General features: G+C 32.0%; 1 protein-coding gene across 2 annotated transcripts in view; it reads right to left on the bottom strand.

Annotated features, from left to right (window-relative positions):
• LOC149425787 (lachesin-like) overlaps window positions 1–25,683 on the bottom strand; it is a 1,060,028-nt gene that overhangs the window by 33,432 nt on the left and 1,000,913 nt on the right. For both annotated transcript variants that reach the window (XM_089644888.1, XM_089644879.1), the window contains 2 exons: window positions 12,618–12,769; window positions 7,309–7,395 (listed from right to left, as the gene is read on the bottom strand). In XM_089644888.1, the coding sequence (XP_089501014.1) occupies window positions 7,309–7,395; window positions 12,618–12,769 (239 nt within the window). The remainder of the gene's footprint in view (window positions 1–7,308; window positions 7,396–12,617; window positions 12,770–25,683) is intronic.

Below are 25,683 nucleotides of genomic sequence, written 5' to 3'. Positions count from 1 at the left end.
CAAAAAGGGCAAAGTATTGGAAAGAAACCCCAGTGGGGGCAAATTCATAGAATTCTATGTAGAAAACAAACTAACGATCATGAATACTTGTCTTAAAACCAAAATATTTACAGATAAATTTCTCGTTTATTTATGGTTTACTATGGTGAAGATGAAACTGATCCTGACCAATCTGTCGAATGGAATGATTTCGATTCGGAGGTGTGTCCCAATAGTCCACTCTGAACCTGATATGACATGATCTTACAAAATTAATCTTAAAGTGCATTCTCTTCTGAGAAGATGAGTATCTTTAGGATTCGCAGTAAGGTTAGTGAGAGTTTTTTTTATTTTTTTTTATTTTTTATTTTTTATTTTTTATTGTTTAACTTATAACATTGTTACATTTTACATAAAATTAGATGATCATAGGTAATAGTGAAAAACATAAGTTATTGAATTTCTACTCCAATGAAGAGTGCTAGCTCTTGAGCTTGGCGTAGGAGTTATTTGACAATTATTTCATGTTTATATCACTAATTAACATAAATACGGTACAATAAATATAAACTTAAAAGAGGATTGTGACGTTAATTTTGGTTGTAACATGAATTGAAGTTATAACATTTGATAGGTGATATTAATTTTTTTAAAGATAAATTTGACCTTCTTTTTGAATAAAATAAAATCTGGTATTTTTTTCACTTCTTCGGGAAGACTATTAAAATATCTTATGCCTTTGTAAATGTAATTATTGTGCATTTGTTGTGTTGAAAATAGAGGAATTTGGGTGTTAAAATTATGCCTTAAGGATGAGTTAAATTTAAGTTTTTTTATTACAGTTTCTTTATATATTTGTAATATTGCATCTTTTTTATAGAGGTCTTCAATTGTTGGTACTTCGAAAATTTTGAACAGTGATGCTGAAGAGAATGTTGGTTTTTTTTTCAAAATTACTTTTATAATTAGTTTTTGTACCACTTTTACAGAGCTTAAAATTTTTTCATATGCACCTCCCCACCCAATGATTCCATACTGAAGTAATGATTGGACTAGTGCGTAATAGACTTTTTTCAGGTTGTTTATCTTGAGAACATTTCTTAATCTAATGAATATATAGATACATTTTCTAATGCGCTTGACAAGTTCACATATGTGCCTGTTCCATTTCATATGTTGGTCTACAATTACACCGAGGTACTTTACTTCAGTTGTTTGGTTTAGTATGGTACATGATTTATTACAAACATCTTTGTTACATTTTTTGTTGTGTATTATTATATGAATGTTGGGGTAAGTTTTGAATTTATTTATTGTGAATGGTATATAAACTGTTTTTTTTGCGTTAATTGTAAGTAGATTTGTATCGAACCAGTTTTTTAGGATTTGGATGTCATTATTTGCATTTTCATTTACAATTTTCCAGTCATTACCCTTAATTATGATAATTGTATCATCTGCGTAAGATATAACTGTTCCACTGAGGTTTTGTTTAAAAATGTCGTTTACGTACATGATAAAAAGTAATGGACCCAAAACAGTACCTTGTGGTATCCCAAAATCACTTGTGAGTGGTAGACTAGATGCGTGATTAATTTTTACTACTTGTGTTCTTTGGTGAAGATAACTTTTTAGCCAACTTAATGCTGTGTCATTAAAACCCACGATCTTTAATTTTTGTATTAGTTTGACATGAGATATGCTGTCGAAGGCTTTTTGGAGATCAACAAAAATACCAACACATTTTAAAGATTTGTCTAAAGCGTCTTGTATGGTACTAGATAATTTAGCAATGGCGTCTTTTGTGCTTTTGTTTTCCATGAATCCAAACTGGTTTTCGTGAATTATATTATTAATCTTTATGAACTGAGTTATTCTTTTTTTGGCAATTTTTTCAAATATTTTTGCAATGTTTGATAGTAAAGAAATAGGGCGGTAATTGGTTGGTTCTTCCGGATTGCCGGTTTTAAATATTGGTATAATTACAGATTGTTTGTACATGGATGGAAAAACTCCGCTTTGAAAACTTGTATTGATTATATGAGTTAATGGTTTTGATACTTGTGATTTTATACATTTCAGTGTTTGTATTGTGACCCCATCAAAACCAGGGGCAGAACCTCCTTTCATACCTGAAATAATTTGTTCAATTTCTTCTGGTGTTGTCGGTTGAAATAATTCAAATTTATGCTCATTATTTACTGTAGTATTTGGGTCATTTGGGGTAAGGCCTTGTTGGATTTTTTTAGCGAGGTTTTTTCCTACATTAGCAAAAAAATTGTTAAATACATTTGCGGCTTCTAGAGGTTTATCTTTACAGCATATTTTTGAATCATTATGGTTTACATTGTTGATTGTTTTATTTTTTAAATGTTTTTTATCGACAATTTCATTTATGATGGACCAAATCCTTTTACTGTCATTTCCAGATAATTCAAGTTTTTGTTTGTAGTAGTCATCCTTTGTGTTTTTTATTAGATATGTAAGTTTTTTTTTATAAGCTTTGAAATGTTTTTGTAATGTTATATTTTCCGGTTGTTTTGTATATTGTTTGTAGAGTGTTTCTTTGTGTCTAATTGAGATGATTAATTCATGAGTTATCCATGGTTTGATTGGCTTTAGTTTTGAAGATGTTTTGTTAGATGTAATATTTCTACAAGCATTTATGTGAAAACTCAGTTTTTTATCAAATATTTTGCAGCATTCTTCTACATCGTTACATTGATATATTTCTTGCCATTCTTTTTCGTTACTTAATATTTTAGTGAAAGAATTTATATTAATATTATAATTGTATTTATCAGTATTATTAACGGCCGTTGTGGTTGGTAATGGGAGGTTTTGATGTTTGTAGTCATATTTAAATATACATGCAAAATGATCCGTTACAGTTGTTTTAATTACCGCAGATGATATATTTTGTATATCTTTGGTGTTTGTGAATATGTGATCGATACAAGATGGTCGTTGTCCGATAATGTTTCTGGTGTATGAATTTATACATGAAATGTAATTTAATTCTGCTAACATATTTAAATAGTTATCTTTATCGTTAGAGGAGTAGTCATTAGCGATATTTACGTTAATATCTCCGATGAGTATTGTTTTTTTGTTTCTATGATGTTGTAATATTTTTTTTAATTCTTCTATGTATGTGGTTATAGCAGAAGAGTGTGTCCGATAAATAGCAATGATATTAAATGAATAATTCATAAAATTTATCTCCAAGTTTAATAAATTGACATTACTCACCATTATTTCATTTACACTTGTGACAGCGTAAATATTTGATACAAATATGGCGACGCCGCTATTTCTGTTAATTTTATATTTTGTTGCATAGTACGAGTACCATCATAGCTCAAGTAACGTTTTCCTCTTATTACGATGGTACTAGGAGGAATTCAAGTATCGTTAGCTTATTCATTAATGTTGGGAATGTTCGCCACTCTCTTTAAAAGATAAAATAACAGTAGTGCTTATTAACACCAATCAAATCCATAAATTATTTTATTCGCAAAAAAGCGCGGCTCCCGAGCCGTGACCGTCGCGTCGCGCGGAATTCATTTGGAGGATATCGGCAAGCGAGTGCATGCGGGCTGAATTTAAATAATCGAAAACCCATCTCATCCGGATTGCCTTCCCGATTTGCATATATACAAGTAAATTACTGAAAGATCCGATTTACGAGGCAATACTTAGCTACTGTCATCAACGATTAATAAAGGACATTTTTATTTTGATTATGTTGAAAGCCTCGGGGAAACATCGTGATTTAAAGGCTCACGTAGATTCGACAAATGGACAAGTGTGGAGATTTATTATTCAGCTGCAAAGAACCCGAAACACTTCAGGTGCTAAAATAAAGCATTTACGCCTTGTTTGAATTTACAATTAAAAGTTTGATTAACAGTTTTATGTTATTGTAAGAATTTAATTTAATTAGCATATATTCAGATGTGTTTAAATTTTCCCAAAAACATTCATAAAAATAATTTAACATTTTTCAGATAATGATATCCTCCTCAGTATTCTGAAGTCATTTTGCATTGGAAAACTGTTGTTAACTTGACCGAAGTCACAATAAGGACTTTGTTGTGAAGTCAAGTTAATAACGGTTTGGTGTGTAAATCATGGAACCTGTATTTCTTTGTCTATACTGATTTTTATTTATTGTTATTAAGTTTTATTTGTAGAACTCCATTTTATTTTATTTTTATTTTTTATATATTCAATAATATTGTTATTGGGTTTATAAAAACAGTTTATTTTTAAACAATTTGTAACTGATTTTAATTTTGTTTTTTTTTTTTTTAAAGAAAGGCAAACTTTTTTGGGGTACGAATAACCTGACAATATACGAAAAACACCTACTACCACCACAGAAACCGTAAAATGGTGGTGATAATTAAATTATATTTTTTCCGAATAAGATATTTTTCACCACCTTCTGATAATTTAGGATGGGTAGTTTCATAGAATTTGAACAATTCATCAAATTTCAACGTTAATTTTCGGGTTCCATGACAGTCCTATTGAAGTTCTGTTATTATATCATTATAGGCCAGTTACTTGATAGAACTGAAATAATAACTGAAATTGAAAAGAATTTTCTCAGAACTTAAACATTTTTGAAGAACTTAAATTTTTTTTTCAAGAACTTTGAAATTTAAAGAATTATTCAAATATTCTGAAACAACCCGTCCTTAGACTTATTTATCACAATATTATGCAAGACTGTGAAAACTTAACTGGTTATTGAAAAAGTATAAAATAAATTGTATTTGAATGTGAATACTGAATATATGCAAAACAAAATCTACTAAATCTACTCAATCTACTAAACCTTCAAAATGTAGAAATAAAAAATATTTTCCATTCTTTCGGACTAGCTACAAGTAAGTACAAGCCTACAATTGTAGCTTATTGAAAAACAATATTGCGTCATCATTGCGAAAAAAACATCGTCGTTGATCTGTGATCGCAGGGAAACAAATGCTATTTTTAGTTCAGTGATTCACGACCGAGCGCGCGCCTCGGAAGCGAGGATTCGTTCTTTTAAAAGATTCCTGCAATATGTTTTCAGACTATCAATAAAGATAAATAAAGATTTATAAGACGTTTTCAATCGTTAAATCGTGCAAGAAGATTTACGGATTGTTATTTTCTAATCGTTAAATTTATCAACGCTACGTTAAATATTACATTACGAAGTGAAGAGCTTTTGTAAACAACCCATTTCATTTCAATAAATTCGATAACCTTAGTGGGGCATATCCGATACGGTTAACATAATGAAAAAAATATTGGTTAGTTTTTCGGTCTTATAAGATATATTTGAGTATTGCGGTATTTAAAAATAACAGTTTTCTTAGTGAACCAATTGGTCAAACTTCACAGAGTTTTCACCCATCCACACAATTTTCTACTACTATTATCGTTCCACTACCCGTTGACTAGACCATTTGTAGAGGATCTATGATAAGTTTTTCTAATTGCTTCTACTATAAAATTAAAATATTACACTACGAAGAAAAGAGTTTTTAAAAAGAACCGATTTTATTTCAATAAATCCTATAATCATAGTGGAAAATATCCGATACGCTAAACATAAACAAATGGAAAAAAATGAAAATTTGTTTTGGCTATCCAAGAAATATTTGAATGTGGTGGTTTTAAAAAAAGAACTTTCTGGTTAGTAAACCAAATATCTAATTTCTTACAGTTCTCACCCATTATCACAATTTTCTCCTACTATTATAGATCCACTACTAATAATCCATTTGCCTAGACCAGAGGTGGGGAACCTATTTGCCATTCGAACGTTTGTAGTACAACCCGCCGGCCTACCACACCAGACAAGATTTCTTCGATTAAAAAAATGGATAATGCGTAGCCAAACGACACGATCCGAAATTTATAACTGCACTCGGAACGCGAGGATGCTTTTCCTTGAGTTGCATTTTCAGATAAGTCCGCAAATCGAATTTTTAGTTTCTTTCAAAACACAGGATGGGTTTAAACTAAATAATAACTCTGCACTAGAGTCCACGAGCTTAAATAATCGTTACACGCGGAACAAACAAATGGTTTTCTTTGTAATTTTTGAGCTGATGATGTGAAACTAGAAAATAAACTCCACTCGGAACATGCGAACGGTTTCCTTCGAAATGCGTCTGCCAATGAATCCGCAAAATGAATTTTAACACATTATTCGGAAAAACAAACTGCTTTTAACTCAATATTGAATATTTGTACGAGTCTTCAGTTTTGAGTAAAACTATAACCAGTACATAAAAATGGTTTTCTCAAATTTTTGCAGCACATTCTGCATCTTTGGTTTTACAACTACACTCTGAACACGATAGTCAGCAGATGAATTCACAACTGGAATTTTATCTTTACATTCTGTACACAAAACTGTTTTAAATTTAACAGTTACCTCTTGTGTGGATCCTAACTTATTAAAACTACACTACCCAAAAGACGAAAATAGTTTCATCCGATGTTCGCAGCATAGTCTGCAACTAGGATTTTATAAGTAAACTTCAAACACGAGAATGCTTTACTTCGAAAGGCGTCTGCAGATGGATCCACAACTGTAATTTTATCTTTAAATTTTGAGCACAAAACTGGTTTTAATTTAAGAAAGAATCCTTGTGCACGTCCCTGATATTAATTTGAACCAAATTCAGAACACAAAAATGATTTTCTCCGGTTTTCGCAACATACTAGTATGCAACTAGTATATTAAAACTGCACGTCTAACACGAGCATGGTTTCATTCTTACATGCGTCTGCAGATAAATCCACATCTATAATTTTATCTGTACGTCAGTCCTCTGTTTAATTAGCATTACACTCATAATTTCTTATAACTCATTTAATTTCTCGTTAGTAAAATATATCGCCTATTTATTTGTGTCTAAATTGATTTATAGCCCCGTTTTCGTGAGAAAATTACCTCAAGGGCTACAAACTTCCATACGTAAGTACGCAACAAACTTACATACGTAAGTACCTGTCAGCCATGTTTTACCTTTCTCTTGTTTTTGTAATAGTGCAATAAAAATGTATCTTAAACACCGTAAAAGATAACCGTTCTCGGATTCTGAATGTAATATTTTTCTAACTTTTTTGTGTTCAATAGGCCGCACCGGAAGTGCTTGCAGGCTGCACCAAAAAGCATCGCAGGCCACAAGTTCCCTACCGCCGGCCGGTCTAGACACGGTAGTGGGGCTATGATACCTTGTTTAATTGGATCTTACATAAAATATCCCTGGCCACAGTCATATATAGGTATTTTAACTGTTTTGTTGTTTTACTTACTTGGAATTGTGATATACTCAACGACAGTTGATGTCGGCAATTGAGTCGTTGTTGTTGTGGAAGGTGTCGTTGTAGTCACCTTGATTTCTGTAGGAAAAACAAACAAAGTTTATTAGGTTAGGAAATATATAAAACATTATGACTATGCAAAACGTCAGTGAATGTAAGCTTTTTATAGTTTCAAGAATAGGACACTCAAATTAAACCAAAAAAGAGGCAAAAGATGTATTTATGTAAATAATCTTCATTTACTATTTTTATCTGAGTAGCACCTACACGGGGAACAGATTATAAGACTCGGAACAATTTTTTGTAGTTTTCAAACATTAATGACATATAACCGAAAGGCTTGAAATGTTATTGACATATAAACGAAAGGCTTGTATCTAGTATTTGAATCTACGATTTGTGAACTATCTTCTTAAGAAGCAATTGATTCCTAATCGGCGTGATGTGCAACAAATTTTCGGTGCAGTTTTTACTTTTATTTTTTATTATTATTTTTATTTTAATTACACGAAAGGCTTGTATCTAGTATTTGAATCTACGATTTGTGAACTATCTTCTTAAGAAGCAATTGATTCCTAATCGGCGTGATGTGCAACAAATTTTCGGTGCAGTTTTTACTTTATTTCTTAAGAGTGATATGTTATACTTGAACGAGTTCCTCGTTGAGATTTTGCTTAGTGTTTTTTTGTTCTATTCTTTCTTTACAATGGAACGAAGATTTTCGAAAGAATTATGTGTCGGGGTTATTTCCAGGACATAGGAGCCATGGAATTTACGTATCTTGTGTACAACTTTGGCACTTTTGTGTGTTTACGGTTAAATACACATAATAGAGAGACACCATAAAAAAAATTCTAAATATATTTTTTTCATTAGCAATCCGAAAGTAGGTAAAAGTCTAATACACATAATGTAACCAATTTACTTGAAAAAAAACCAACGTAGGTAAAGTAAATCATAGATTTAGTGGCGAAAGTTTTTAGAAAAAATGACACAAAAAGTTTCCTGTGGCAACGCAAAAGTTTCTCGCAAAAAGGAAATTGTATATATACAGAGTATAGTTACGATGGCAGAGACCTCAGGGTTTCAATTATCGAGGGAATCTACCCACATCATAAGAAATTTTCACCATTTCTTAGACCTCCGCGAGAAAGGATTTTATTTTTTTGTGAAAACTGTCTAGAATAATGAGAATTTTACGAATGGTTGCATAAAGCAATTGGCGGAGAGAAACTTATTGGAATAGTCCGTATCTTGTTACGAGCTAGATATGGGAATCCAATGAATACGAATGGAAAATGTAATAAGGTTTTACATTGAATGTCTTAAATTTAAGAAATCAGACCGCTATCACTATTCACTTTCTTAAAACTAATTTCTGGGGATCGGTGTTTTCTTGAACTGTTAATGGATAAATACATTTATTTTATGATATTTTTTCTGTACGACTTCTCCTCATTCCTTAAATTTACCATTTTTTTAATGTTTACGAAAACTAGAAACATAATTGCCGGAGCAATGAAAATTCAGATTTGAAGAATGTAACAAGGCCAACGCAAGTAGGGAGTACACGATTCTCAGATCTGGTCTCTGAACATAGCTTAAGCCATTTTGAGTATGTATTTTCTGCATAATAGATCAAAAACAATATGGATTTCAGAAGAAAAAATTACTGAAACATTACTACAGGACTTCTTGAATTATATAAATAATGAATTAAACCATAAAAGGCATATGTTAATATAATTTATCGATAATTCCAAAGCGTTTGACACAATTGATCCGCAAAAATTATTAATAATTTTAAGAGCAATTGGAATCAGAGGAAACCTACTAAATTTGTTTAAAAATTATTTATTTCATAGACATATATGTGTAAATGTATATGCTGACGACACGGCTCTTGTCATATCTGATCAACAATAATCCGTTACTATTAAATGTATGCAACAAGACATTACGTCCATAATAAAATGGTCACATAACGCAGGCCTAATCATAAATACCCAAAAGAGCAAATTGATGCACATACGATCTCCACATGTTTCAGTAGCGATTACACCTGAAATTATATCTCACAACTTTACATGCATTCATCAAAACATTTTGCAGCCCTGCAAATGCAATCAAAAATGGAGATGGTAAATGAATACGGTTATTTGGGAGGAGGGACTGTTGATTGCCATTTTAAATGGGACATTCAAATAAGTAATATTTGTAAAACACTGAGAGCGATTGTGGGTAGATTATATTAACTGAAGTGTTTCGTTCCTGCGAATATTAAAAAAAAATCATTTAGCTATCATTCACAGAATCAACTCTACGCTATGGAGTAACCACTTACAACACACTATTAAAATCATTTAGCTATCATTCACAGAATCAACTCTACGCTATGGAGTAACCACTTACAACAAACTATTAAAATCATTTAGCTATCATTCACAGAATCAACTCTACGCTATGGAGTAACCACTTACAACACACTATTAAAATCATTTAGCTATCATTCACAGAATCAACTCTACGCTATGGAGTAACCACTTACAACACACTATTAAAATCATTTAGCTATCATTCACAGAATCAACTCTACGCTATGGAGTAACCACTTACAACACACTATTAAAATCATTTAGCTATCATTCACAGAATCAACTCTACGCTATGGAGTAACCACTTACAACAAACTATTAAAATCATTTAGCTATCATTCACAGAATCAACTCTACGCTATGGAGTAACCACTTACAACACACTATTAAAATCATTTAGCTATCATTCACAGAATCAACTCTACGCTATGGAGTAACCACTTAAAACACACTATTAAAATCAAACTTAAATTTCCTGCAATCAGTTTAAACTGATTGCAGGAAAATTCTACGGTTAAATTACAAGTTTAAAAAATATTTTTTCACAGAGACGTAACATTTCATTGTTATATTGAAACTTAAATATCTTAATATAAATATGAAAATATTGATTCAGCATATATCTGACTTTGAATATAAAAAAAATATAAAAAATGAAGGTATGCTTGTTCCAAAATACAATAATAAATATGGAGAGCAAACCCTACTATACAAGGTGCCCAAAATGTTGACATGTTACAAAGTAACATAAAAAATTCTTAATTCCCAAATAGATTCAGATATATGCTGAAAACATGGCTCATCAGTAGAAATACTCCATACTAATCATTACTATCAATCAATATTTTTTATTTATTAGCTTGTAGATGTAGTGTTATTTTAGACTGTGTGCCAATAATAATAATCTGAATATCTAATAAGTAGCAACAACATTATGAATATTTATAATTAGTAATAATACTAAATTTACATTGTAATTGAACATGTTGATCCTGTTGAAAAACTGTTTAATTGTGGTTTAACGTGAAGACATTTTAATCAATATTACTAAAATTTCATAACATAAAATCATAAAACCTACACGTTGCACACAAAACCAGTATAAAATACACATCACTCACAAACACACAACATATACTATAAATTTACCGATCTTAACTTTATGTCTTTTTAAATGAAACAATATTACTTTTAGAACCACTAATATATTTTATTAACGCCGACCGGTTTCGGAATAACCGTTCCTTCCCCAGGGCAAACATATATGACTTGACAATTACAAAACAGTGGAAGAATTCAATGTGTTGTGGTAGGGGTGGGGGCGTGGCTAAGAATTAATGAAGAGTTGTGGGAGGAAACAGAACGGTCCTTGAAAGGGAACATATTTAAGATTGGCTATAAGATAATATTTTTTGTTTATTAATAATGGACTCATTATTATTACGGAATTTTTTTTATTTCTATAGTTTAAATTTTATTTTATTTTACTTTAATTTTAAATCTATATTTTAAGTTTAAATTTATCTTAATCAAAAGTTTTTTTTCTTCACCAACATTATACATATTTTATTAAAATGTATTATGAATGTTTTTTGTATTATAAAATGAAGGCCTCAGTACGGGTAAGCCACCCAGTGAGGCCAAAATTACTAAATTGTACTTAGAAATGTAAAATATTCTACAAAAATTAATAAAGAACAATTACGATTTAACCGGGGCACGTTGACAAATAATCGATGGTGACTATTAAAATATTTTCGGAAATAAGCAATAAAGATGATGATTAATTTTTTCTAACCCGAAAAATTCCTCCCGAAAACACACCTAATCTGCGGTTTGTCTATGTGACGTCACCAGTCACGAAAACCTTACGTTTTATTTCAACAGACACTGTATTTTGCGTGACGAGTCGACAGTCAAGACGTTATTTATTCTTATATTTAACTGCTATTAATATTGTTGAACACTATGTAAAATAACAGCATCTCTTCACTACAGTTATTGTACTTTACCAAAGTGCAAAAATACATTCGTGACGGCTTCTGTCAATTTCAGTCTTCAAAAAAATACTAAACAGTCTTCTAAAACCAAAAAGAAAAATGCTCCTTTATCACTTAGGTCAACTGATTTAGTTGCGGGGATTATTTTGATGTAATTACATATGATAGTTAAATTTAGGTAATCTAATAAATGGGTGCTACAAATTTAACATTACTGTACTTATAAATTTGATTACACCTTGGTGTGGCAACTGCATATTTTCTTTTAAAATTTATGATGTTTTCCAGAATTCCCCTTAATGTTTTTTTTGAAATTTTTCCAACCTTTTATTTTGTTAGAATTATTATAATCTACCATGAAAATATCGCTTACGTATTATATACGTAGATTACCATATAAATTTCATTGTTTTATAATGCCGCTCAACCAATTTTGACACTAACCTCAAAATTGCCCCATTTAAAATATACTACCACTAACCCATTAACTACCATTAATTTTCTAAAATATAAATTATTATTGGCAATAAATGACGTTATAATTCCGTCGACACTGTGGAAAAACGACAATGAAATCTTTTAAATACCTACAAATTCATAATTCAAAACCAGAATGAAATGCGATTCGTGACTTCTGACGTCAGAATCAACAGAATAAGTCTTGTCAACCAAACAGCGTTTGTTGATCTATAAGAATACTTTTTTTTAAATCCAAAATATTTTTCTCAGGTGTTCCATATATGAGATGTCATAATATCGGCTGCAGTCAGTTGTGAGCAATTTGGACTATTGTGCGGTATTGAAAACAATAAAAAATCGCTTTAGAAGCTCTCATAATTGAGTGTGGTTTTAAAATAAAACTGTTTTTAGTTTTTGCCTTTCATAGATAAGTTAGAAAATCTGTATGTATTTGGGTTAAACTTACCATAAAGTCTTATGGTCCCGTCTGCTCTCCCCGCAGTGTTGGCGGCCACGCACATGTAGGTCCCGAGGTCGTTCTTCCCGAAGTCCTTTATGACCAAGGTCATTCTTATCTCGTACTGTGATATTCGCTCCCAGCCCATCACGTAATTTTTGCTGAAATAAAAGAGAAGAAAGCGTGAGAATACAAACAAAATAAATTTATACGACGAACCTACCTTTGGGTTGGTTTTGAAAGGAAACAGTAAGATTTTTTTTTATGTGCGCTGAATTGTTTTTAGTACCTCATTGTTTTTGATAAAAATACTGACTTATGAAAAATTACAAAAGCACAGGTATTGACAATATACGAATGTTTGATTTAAAAAGAAATATAAAAACTCTTGGGCCAATAATCACTGATTTAATCAATAAGATAATAAAGCAAGCAAAAATTCCACAAAAAATTAATTGTAGCATTACTAGACCAATATTCAAAGGTGGAAAACACATTGAACTGGGAAATTATAGGCCTATTAAAATACTACCTGCATTAGAAAAAAATCTCGAAAATTTTTTATCAAATAAATTAAATAATTACATTGAAAAATTCGCTATCATAGATCCAAATCAATATGGTGTCCAAAGAAAAAAAATAGTGAAAAACTACTGCAAGATTTATCCATTTACATAAATAATCAATTAAATAATAAATTACAAGTTATTGTTTTATTTATCGATAACTCTAAAGCTTTTGACAAAATTTACTCTAAAAAACTACTAGAAACTCTAGAAAAAAATGGAATAAGAGGAGGTGTGTTAGATTTATTTACAGATTATCTTAAAAATATGTACGAAAATAAATATTACTTTAAGTAAAACAAAAAATGTATCTGCAGGAGTTCTACGAGGTTCCATATTATACAAACTATATATTGTTCCTACACTATATATAATTTATGTAACTATAATAAAAAAACTTTTCTTTTTTGCTAAACATTTTGTATTCGCAGATGATACGGCATTGGTCATATCACATAAAGATCTAAAAATTGCAATTGAACTCTTGCAAATTGACGTTAATCAACTTTATAAATGGTCACATGATGCAACTATTAATAAATGCTAAAAAAACCGAAGTAATGCATGTGAGATCACTTAATGCCAAATTTCAATTTAATCCCAATATTATTTCTCATAATTTTAATTGCATCCATAAAAATATCCCAACTAATTGTAAATGTGAAAGCTTAAAATAAGTTACAGAATATGTTTATCTTGGTGTTACAGTAGATTGTTTTTTCAAACGGGACAAACATATTAAAAAAACTGTAAAAGATTGAGATCAATTGCTGGCAGAATGTACACATAAATTTTTTTCCTATCAATTGAAACACTAAAAATAATTTATGTCAATGGTTGAATCTATTATAAGATATGGATTAACAATATGGGGAAATACTACTAAAACCAATCTGAAACAAGTCCAAGTTGTACAAAACGCTATTATAAAATTAATAGTCGTCCCTAATATTTTCAAACAAAGACATAATACATCGTTGCTATTTCTGAGTGCCAAAATTTTACTTGTTAAGGCTATAATGGCAAAAATTACAATTCAGCATATATTTACCCCGCAGCATAAAGAGAAATTAGAACATAAATACAGCACTAGATTCACGCGCAATGACGGGTTGATAGTTCCGAAATTTAATAATAAGTACGGACAGAGAACGTTTAAATACAACCTACCGAAGATATTTCATTTATTACCTGACACTATTAAGCAATGTAAGTCTATGAATAAGGTTAAATGTATGGTGAAAAATTGGCTATCGGGAATTTTTGAAGTGAAACTTCTTTACGCGCGTCATGCAATTTTGAGGACCGGAGTAAACCCGACTCATGACCGTCACGAAAAACCGTGATCATTTCGCTATAGGAGCCTAGCTAATATTATATACCTCTCCAAACTCAGCTTCGCGGTCTAGAGGAAGAGCGCACGACTGTCGTCGTGAAGAACCGAGGTTCGATCCCAGCTTTAACTATTTTTTTTTTCTTTTTGTGATTTTTTTAATACGAGGAAAAGTGATAAAATGCTCTCGTGCTGCGACTTTTAGATATTTTGACTAATATGATATTTTGGTCGAAATATAGCTTACAAATCGAGCCGGTAGAGTCGCTTGGTATTTTGATTAATTATTTTTATTTTGAATCATTAAAATTACTAATCAAGGCTGATAACGCGACTAATTACCCTCGCATACGTGCGTGACAAGTTTTTTTAGTAAAAAACACAGCCGTAAGTGAGTTTTTCAAAATTTAGAAATGTTTTTCAAATTCAGACTCCATACGGGTATGAGACTGTTAAAACACGATAGATCTTTTCCAAAGCGGACAAACACACGGAAATATTTTTAAAAACGACAGATTTGACTTCACACTGCGGATATATCTTCGATTCGACCCTATATAAAGCGTTAACGAGACGTTATGTGATATTATTCATTTGCCGTGTTTGAAAACGAAAACGAAAAAGAGGAGTACACGTTGTATACGCGGTTCTCGTCGCGCGAGATACCTCTCCTCGCGATCTAGAGGCAGAGCGTTCGACACTCATTATGCAGGACCCGGGTTCGAATCCCATATTTTTATAACTTTTAATTTTTTTTATCACATGCTACTTATAAATATGTCAATATTTTGAATCTAGTTAAACGTTCATTTGTTTAAAAGTTTCACTTCCGTCGTGCGTAGGCTTGCCACACACTGTATTTTTTTAACTTTAATATGTATGAAAAAATGTTGATTCTGTAGATATAAGATGTTAATTACAACTTTTAAAATGTATATGTATCTTAACTTTAAGCACCTATTGACAAGCTAATTCAATTGGCTTAGCAGGACTTGTTCGTTGATATGTATTAACTATTCATTCAATAAAAAAATGGATAATCATATGTTACAATTTACTAAATAATGTTCAAATGCGTTTTCAACTTCTTTAATCGTTCAATAAATATGTAATTACAACAAATAAACATAATGTTAATCATAAAACAAAACATCTACTCGTATTTGTGGGTATGGCTTGAAGCTACGAAAAATTCCCGAAAATTGGTTTTTAATTTTTTCAGTTTTTTGCGATCAAAAAATTCGCCACAGCACAACTGATTTCAGCTATCAGTATAATTCCGTTATGTGGTATGGTAGCATTGAACCGAATTGTTTTAATGTATTGACACCATACCGTTTTCTGTGAATATTACAATTATTTATAGCAAATCTAATAATATGATACCTATGTCATGAAATATGTACACTTTCAAATCAATTAAATAAAAGCTAAATTTATACTAACTGAAATAAGTAAGTATTATTAATATGTTAGTATTGTTAATTTATACTAACTGCAATAAGAAACAGATCTCTATCATCATGATGGACACTGTAGTGCTGTCTTGGCTCTAAACGTTTGAATAAAGAAGGATGTAGCGCAACATATTAGCAAGGCATAATACCCCCAAAATAAATCACTAAAAGATCTCTTGTGTGAAAACATTGGAGACTGTTGAAACTAGAGTACCAAGTTGTTACAACTAGTAATGAATAAATTCGCTGTTATAATTAATCCCCTGTTAAGTTGGCCGTTGTAAAGCGTGTAGCATCTTTATGATTGTAAGCAGCACTTTACACTCGGCCTAATGATGACCTAGAGAGACTAATGGGACCATTCGGCTCTCAGGTGGACCGGCGATACTCACATTAGTGCGGGCCCTGCGAGTCCATTGACCGTAATAGGGGTAAATTAAAACATATGGCCAAACGATCTGTGTCCTTTTGCCTCGTGTCGAGGTCGGCCCTTGGAATACCTACTTCAAAATAGAAAACGGCCATGTAAGACTCGGTATGAAGTTGGTGAGGATGCATTAAAATGATGACGCGAATAAGGAAGTTGAGTCCATTTTTTTAATTTTTTTTTATCAATGTTCGCATTCAAACTTAAATACTGGTATTTTTTTTTTTTAAAGTTTGTTTTCATAACTAAATTAATTCTCAAAGTTTAAATTTTACTAAGCCCGCCAAAACGAGCGGAATCCGAGCGGTAAGAGGCGGGGTGTGGTGTGACGTCATTCGAACTGTGAAAACCACGTCGCTTAATCATTTTGTATGGAAAATTTTTTAATTCTTCAACAAGGAATTCCAGTAATTTTTTTACCAATGTTAACCGTCTATTAGAATTGATGTTATTAAAAAAAAGAAAATTGATTAAGATTTCATAGTTAAATTAATATTTTAAGTTAGAATATTTGCTTTTCCCGCCCGGTACGGTACTTGTACGGTATTGCCGTCGCTACTTGTTGACGTTCCCCGCGCGAATTCAGGACCACCGCGCAGAAAAGTAAAGACCAAAAGTAAAATAACGGCTTACAGCCCAGTTCACTGTGAGACTTTTCTGGGCGGCCGGCGGCCTGAAGTGTATCACATGCTATGTGACATGTATAATAATAAAAACTTCTAAGTTATGCAATAAACAACATATTATTATAAAGCACTATACGAATATGTATCTTTAGAAATCCATTTTATATAATAATAACAACAAATACGTACATATATTTGACAAACCCAAATAAACCTTTGGCCTATACACCTCTCTCATCTAAACCGACCATCTCTCATGTAATAGAAAGAGATGCACCATAGGTGATCCGTTGTACGTACAAGTCACGACACATGTGACGTCAGAATTCTTTCGACCAATCGTGGAGCGTATACAGTCTATTGCTATTGAATGCTTTTTCAAGAACGTTTAACTAATTCTAAGAATAATAATATAGAAATATATTTATACATTTAGAATCGATATTTTTTGATCCACATGAACATATTTTTTATAAGTCAAAATATTTTTCACTCAACTTCCTTATTTTCAGATGCCTTTTCACGAAAACGGCGCTGTTTAATACATTTGTAAAACATTTTATTATTTTCTTGACTCTATCTGTTAAGAGTTTTCTCCACTAACTCCTACGAGAAACGTTATTATGGTTACTTATATACTGTGAGATGCACCGCATCAATCCCTCTTCTTTCAAGTCTTGCATACAATTATCCATGTAAGGATTGAATAACCATGGTAACATTACGCAGCCTTGTTTTACACTTTTGGTATATCAAACCAACCCATCAAACCACCGTTCACCCGACACATGCAACACTTCCTTCATACAGATACACAATTGCCTGTGTAAGATTCATTTTCACTTCATACTTGGACAACACCTTCCATGGCTTTTTCCTGTCGCCTCGGTCATATGCTATTTGTATATCTACAAAGGCACAGAAAAGTTTCTGTTTTTTTGCCAGAAACTTCTCAGTGAGCATACGTCATGAGAAGATCTGGCCCAGGCACCCCCTTCCACTCATAAAAGAACCTCGCACATCCCATATTTTATCCTTTGTTTCCTTTCTTACCCTTTCGATTAAAATTCTACCAAACAGCTTGCCAACTGAACTTAGTAAGCTAATAGGCCTATGGTTCTTACATTCCATACGTGACCCATTACCTTTTATAACGATATGATCACAGCCCTTCTCCAATTTAAAGGCGCGTAACCATCCTTTAAACATCGGTTAAAAATATTGCAAAACCACGTGTTAATTATACGGCTTACAGAACTCCTTTAAAATATTCAGCAGCAATATTGTCGAAACCGAGAACTTTACAATTCTTAATACAATTAATTGATTTTTTTAATCTTATCATAGTTATTTCGTTTTATTTCACACTATTTTATGTAGTTATTTCATCCCTATACATTAGGCAGTCCGTGTTACCATGGTCGTGGTACCTAACCAGTGGTATCTGACCATTCTAACCAGTAACCAGAATCTAATTCCCAAGGGTAGGAATCGGGGCAAAAACCGAGACAAAGAAGAAACAGTCAGACTAGGCAAAAAATCGCCACACAATTCTCGCTTTATGGTTGAACTTTATTTTATTAATTTTGGTCTGCCTCGACACTGCGTAAATAAAAAAATCAGAAAACCAAGTTATCAATCACGCCATGATTTTTATAATTTGTTGAGTATTCAGTTTAAAAAATCAATTTAAAATCACTGGAAATACGACGATATATTTTATTTATTTATTTATTTATAAATATATACGCCTAAAAAGGTTTTAACATAGAAGTGATACATGTAGCAGTGTACATAGGAGAATATGTATTATACAGGAGATATTTACAGTAAATAGATGTAATCCATTTTAAAGAAGGTACAAAATACACACTTGTAAAATTGTGATTACAAGTATGATGAGAAAATATAAAAAAATATGAAGCAATATTAGTAGAACGTAAGAGTAACATAAAGTAAAAAAGAAATTAAAACAACACTACATATAAGAAAAATCATTAAAACTAATTTACCAACGCTACTCTAATTTGTAGGATTCAACAAAGTGTTGGTGTAGATTATGCTAAATTCTATATATGGAGTCAATAAATAAATCAATAGCACCCCCATACTTATTGCCCAGATCATGCATCCTATTGTCAGTGAGTGTGTCTGATAGTTGGTCGAGTATGTATTATAGAAGAATGTTATATTTTGTCTTGTATTCCTAGTCGGCACATGTAGTTTAATATTGGCAAGGATGGCAGGACTATAAATCAAGTTGTTAATGACTCTGTGTAACACAACCAGGTCTGAAATAATTCTCCTGTCAGACAGTGTTATTAGATGCATTTGATTCATCAAACTGACATAATAAATGTAATCAATATGAATTTCGAACTTAAAATTTACGTACTTAAGAAATTTGTGCTTAACTCTTTCTATATTATTGGAATGAACTTAATATAAAGGAGACCAAATAGGTTAATTATACTCCAATTGACTAATGAAATATAGAGGGTTCTCATACAATCTATGGACTTAAAATCAGTTAAAGTTCTGCAAAGGAAGCCAAGCATCTTTAAAGCCTTATTAGTTATATAGTTGATGTGTTCAATGAATGACAAGTTTTCATCGAATATTACACCCAAGTCACGAATATGTGATACTGGTATTAATTTAATATTATTTAATGTATATTCATGTATTATATTATAACGGGTTTTGGAAAATCGTATTACTTGACATTTCTGAATGTTCAAAAATAAAGCATTTTGTTCGCACCATTGATAAATTTGTTCTAAATTACTCTGTAAAATTTGACAATCGTATACATTTCGTATTCTTTTATATATTTTTAAGTCGTCAGCAAATAGCAGAACTTCTACATCATTAAATTCGTCAACAATGTCATTGATGAATAATAAGAAAAATATTGGGCCGAGGTGGGACCCTTGAGGAACCCCACTTGTGGCTTCAAATATATAAGACTGTACAGAATTAATCTTTACACTAAGCACCCTATGGCTAAGATAACTAAAAATCCAACTCAATAATTTACCTTTGATGCCCAACAATCGAAGTTTATAAATAAGTATGTGATGTCAAACCTTATCAAAAGCTTTACTAAAGTCAGTGTATATACTGTCCACTTGTTGTTTGAGACCCAGAGATTCAGATATGTAATTTTCAAAAATCATTAAATTACTTAAGGTAGAGCGACCTGTGATGAAGCCATGTTGGTTAGGAACAATAATGTTGTTGATAGGTTTTACAATGATATCTAAGACTAATTTCTCAAAAACTTTCGGTAAAGCAGACATTATACAAATTGGTCTATAGTTTGATATATCGCTTTTATCTCCTTTTTTATGAATAGGGGTTAAATAACTCTTTTTCCACTGAGCTGGAAAAGAACCAGAACTTAAAGAATTGTTAAAGAGTTTATGAATAGGATATATCAGACTACTAACAGAGGTTTTGAAAAATATTGGAGGAATACCATCCGGTCCAGCAGATTTATTGCTATCTAATTCTTTTATGACTTTTTCCATAGATTTTTTTTTGATGAAACATTGGCTTAGATTTAATACCTCTTCCACTGAAATATCGAGAATCGTATTGACACGAATATCTGTGTCGTAAACACTTTTAAATGAATCAGCAAAGAGATTAACTATACCTTCGATACTGTCGGCACATTTTTCTTTTAAGTACATGTTATTGGGAAATCCACAATCATTTTTTGGTTGACTTTTAGAAAAACTCCATAATTTTTTAACATTTCGGTGTACCTCTTTTTCTATTAGGCTTACATAATCACTATAGCATTTTATTGATAATTATTTACACTGCTTACGTAATTTAGTAAAAGTTATGCAATCATTAGGATTTCTGGTATGTTTATATATTCTATGGATATGTTTTTTATAATTAATACATTTTTTTGATTCCCTCGTAAACCATTTGGGATAGTTAGATGGTGTGAAGTTGACCCTAGGAACAAAGCGCTCTATCGAGGTATTTAAAATTGAGTAAAATTGTTCTAATTGATTATTTAAATTATTTTTGCTGTCTAAAAATGACCAATCTACCGAGGTAAGGTACTCAATAATATTATGGTATTCGGCTTTGGAGAAATTATACGATGTGATAGTTAGGTTTGGAGATCTTCCAGACATATTTGTTATGATAATATCTAATGGTGGATGGTCTTTATCTAGAGGCAATAATAATTCATCAGATTTCTCAACCACTATTTTTGAATCACTTGAAAACACTAAATCTAACATTCGATTATTAGAATTAGACACATTGTTTGATTGAGTTAGTCCTAGGAATATAGACATAGCACGAATTTCACTGGATTTAGCGCACTGTAATTCAACTTCGTTCGTTTCAGATCCGATGTCATCTTGGCTGGTCCAGTTCGGCAGATTATAATCACAAGCAATTATGAATTTAATTTAATTAAATCCCCTTGTTCCGCACAAATTGTTAACTGCTCTCCACACAGCGACTAAATTTACGTAAAAATGCTCAGAAATCTTGAGTTAAATCGGAAATTCAAGCTGTAAATCGAATATTCAGCTATGCTATACTAATTATTTATTTATTTATTTATTTATTTATTTATTGGATGATTTTTATAGCGCCGCTTTTGTGAAATATCACCTCAGGGGCGCTGTACAGTTAATGCAGATATTACAAAAAAATATATATAAATCTTACAAATTGAAATTAAGTTAAATAAAATGAAGTACAGAAACAGGTGACACGGAGATAGAGAATCTGCTGCAAGAATCCTAGGTGGTGAGGAAACTGGACCAGCTGCTGCAGCGAGAGAGTCCACCGCGTCCACCAACAGTGCCAGCACGAGGTTCGTCATCCTTCCAGGTATGTGTCTGCTGCTAATAGAGCGCTGACACAATATCCTCTCATGGAGTCCAGACCTTGGCAGCACCGCTGTGACATTCGACGAAGGTAGAGGATGGAGACTCTGCAGCAAGAATCCCAGGTGGTGAGGAAACTGGACCAGCTACTGCAGCAAAAGAGTGCACCGTCCCACCAACAGTGCCAGCACGAGGTTCGTCATCCGTCCAGGTATGTGTCTGCTGCTAATTAAGCGCTGTCACAGTATCCTCACATAGATAACAAACCTTGGCAGCACCGCTGTGACGTTCGGAAAGTCCATATCCTTGTGCACTTGTTTCTGGTGATTATGTTAGTGGTGCATTGTTCCGAAATAAAAGGCGGCGGAAGGGATAATAAATCACCTTGGGCACTTGTTAGGGCTTTCAGAGTTTCCAAGAATAACATTGAAAACATCTGGCGTACCTACAGTTACCGATTCTCGTCCCAAGTTCAACTTCAGCGAATTTAGAATATTTTTAGCACAATTTTCGATTATTCATTTTTGAAACACTGCACTCTAGTCACATTACTATTAAATTCTGATTACTAATTGGTAAGTTAATTTAAAATGTTGATTCACTGATTTTTAAAATAACTTCAAAGGGATGTTGCCTCGTTTCCCTTGAAAATACTAAAAAAACACAAAACGGTTGGAGACGGCATGACGCGTCCAGCTGCCACAAAGGGCGCTACTCGAATAAAATATATTAAATTAAAAAATTAAAATAGAAATATATTTTTTTGTCGATTTCCATTTCCATCTATTAAACTTGTCTTATTACCTCATGATGAACAACTTAATACTTACATATTTTAATCGTCTACGATATTCATTGTACGTTTATTCGCGATAAATTTTAAATGATAAAATCGATGGAAAACTGTGTATTTGATAAAATAAAAATAAAATAAATACACGAGACTTCTAGAGATATTCTTTGTTAATTCGTCCAAAACAAACTATTTCATTCAATCCCCAGTCCAAAATAAATTACGAAATAAATTCAGTTCTGTTGGTATTGTCACAAAAATAATTCCTATTGTTGAAAATAATTATTTTTCCTGACTTTACCTGGCTAGTGAAGGAATAAATTCACAAACTTGAATATGATGGGCAACATTTTTTCGTGAATTTTGGCACCATTTAAGCCAGGGACGGGACTTCTTGAATTCTCGCTGTTTGGGGTGCGACGATGATTCGATTATGTCACATAATCAAAGTTATTGACTTGCTTTTTAACTTTCGGGCAATCCTTGTTGTTAAGGATGATTGTGCCGCGTACCATCGTGATATTTTGAGTTTTCAAAATGAGTACTTTCTTTTCGTTTTTAATTTAAAGTGTGCTGAGTGACACCGGGAGTTTTATCCCTTGCTAATCGAAAGCCATCTGCCGCTAGAGATAATGGAGTACTTATTTAATAATCACGTAAATGCTCCCCAAAACTGAGTCATTCACGCAAATGCCTTATTTGTGGGCCCCCTCGATGGAAAAGGCCTTGACGTGTCCCATCTACCAGCACGTTGGCGGCTACCCTAGCTTTAAGGAGCAAGCTCGCCTTTAAATGAATCAGCTTCGGGATGCTATGAATGGATCCAGGGTCATGACGTACAATAGATCTTGCTCCTGTCTTCTGCTCATCCGAGTTGTTCCACGTACTTTCTACGTAGTTTTTTATATTAGCTCAGCTTTACGTCGGGTCCACAGGTATGATGATTGTTTCATATTTATTTTTGCAAATGTCGACTACTAATACATAATATGTTTTGGTTTAAATATATATTATATGATTGCTACTAGCAAACTCTTTTTATTTTAGAACAAAAGATAGAACCTTTTCTTAATAACAGCACAATCTTTGCCTTACCCCACCTTGAACTTGAAGAGGTCTCAATAGCCCCGGCAATAATTTAACAATCTGCAACTTACTTTGATGTTTATTATTACCATGTACCTATGTTTTCTCTTTTAATGTCGATATTTGTTATAGTTGATAGTTGATACGTACTGTAGGCGGGTATCAATACCATTTTCTCTTTTAATGTCGATATTTGTTATGTACTGTAGGGGGGTATCAATACCAGTACAGTAAATCCACGTTTAAATTTACAAATACAGTAAATTTAAACGTGGATTTGGTTTATAACTTGGAGGACCGTTAAAGAAGAAAAGTAGCTACAACCCTGAAACGATGAGCTCGATTACCGTTTAAATCAAAAGTATTTTTGACTTATTTATACAAGTATTTGGATTCCGGGAAAAAATGAAGCTTTAAAAAATTGTGAAATTCAAGACTTTAAAATGTTTTCCGTTCATTTGCGCACCAAAAAACTTTTTACGCACTTGCTTTTTTTTCGGAATTAAGATGGTCTGAAAAACAAAAGAAGATCGCAATCCAAATAAACCTTTTCGAGATGGGGGGAGATAATAAGGAGTCCGGGGGGAGTTTTAAATAGCGAATAAAGGCAACCTAGATTAAATAAATGTTACGCCTAGAAATTGGATGCATCCGAAGGATGAAATATTTTTTTAAAGATAAGTGTCAAATTGATATGGAATTTAGAAAGTTTTTAAGAAAATGTATGCATGAAAATGTATGTATAATAGAAGGTAGGTAGGTAAATTATGTCTACCTGATTTCATATTTATCTACTTGTGTATATTATTTTCGGTTTTATCAATACATGCACATTATACGTTTGGAAATAATTAGATTAAAGTTTTTAAAAATGATTAGCTAGTTAACTCGTCAGTTGCCCGAACAATTTAACTTAACGTGGGTTTAAAAATAAGGACACAGTGTTGCTATCCAAAAAAATAAACTGGAAGTAATGTTTTTCAACAATGCTTTGCATGAAAATTAAAGAGAAATAGTTGAGTAATGCAGAACATTATTGATTGCGCAATTCAATGTAATAATATATGCAATGGCGTTGAAATGTTGCGTTATTGTTAATTTGCATGTCGGTTGACCACTTAGTATAATAAATGATAAAAACTTCGGAAATATTATCTTGACATATTTTTTTATGATACATACGTTTCATGAATTCGCACACATGACACATACATACACTCATGCACACGTATACACACAACCCACATACACCTCTCTCTTTCCCTAGCATACTGACTAAATTAAATTTAATTAACTTAAGTAAAATGTATAATATACCACATATGTCAGCGACATGTCATTGGAACCAATGACTGTATTTTATTTTATTTTTATTTTTATTTTTTGTTTATTGCAGAAACAAACATAATTACATGGATGACAATAGTTACAAAGTTATAAAAGTTAGTACAATAATTGGTACCAATGACATGTCGCTGACATATATTCATAGGAGGTATATTATACATTTTACCGTTAAGTTACAATTTTAAGTTAAGTTAATTAGTGTCCTGGGGAAGGAGAGAGGTGTGTGTGAGTGTTTGTGTGTGTGTACGTGTGCATGTGTGTCTGTGTGTGGTTGTATGTGTTATGTTGGAGAATTCAGTGTGCTAAAAAAGTTTTTCTTAAATAGAGGGAGAGAATCAAAGAATATATCGGTACTTGTGCTTGTTTGAATTGAGTTGAATGTTTGAAGGATGCGAGAAATAGGGGAATTGGCTGCAGCGTTTGTATTATTACTAGTTGTGTAAAAAAGGTTGGTGTGTCGAGTTCTTTTAGATGGGGTGTTAAAATTTATTTGGGATAGAAGTTCTGAGCAGTCTATTTCGTTGTGTATTATTTTACGGAGAAATGTTATGTCAGCTACCGTTCGCCTG

Source organism: Hesperophylax consimilis, chromosome 2 (genome assembly GCF_061612785.1).
Source record: "Hesperophylax consimilis isolate HC1 chromosome 2, BYU_Hcon_1.0, whole genome shotgun sequence".
NCBI classification, from domain to species: Eukaryota; Metazoa; Arthropoda; class Insecta; order Trichoptera; family Limnephilidae; genus Hesperophylax; species Hesperophylax consimilis.
This window is presented reverse-complemented; position numbering and strand designations above follow the sequence as displayed.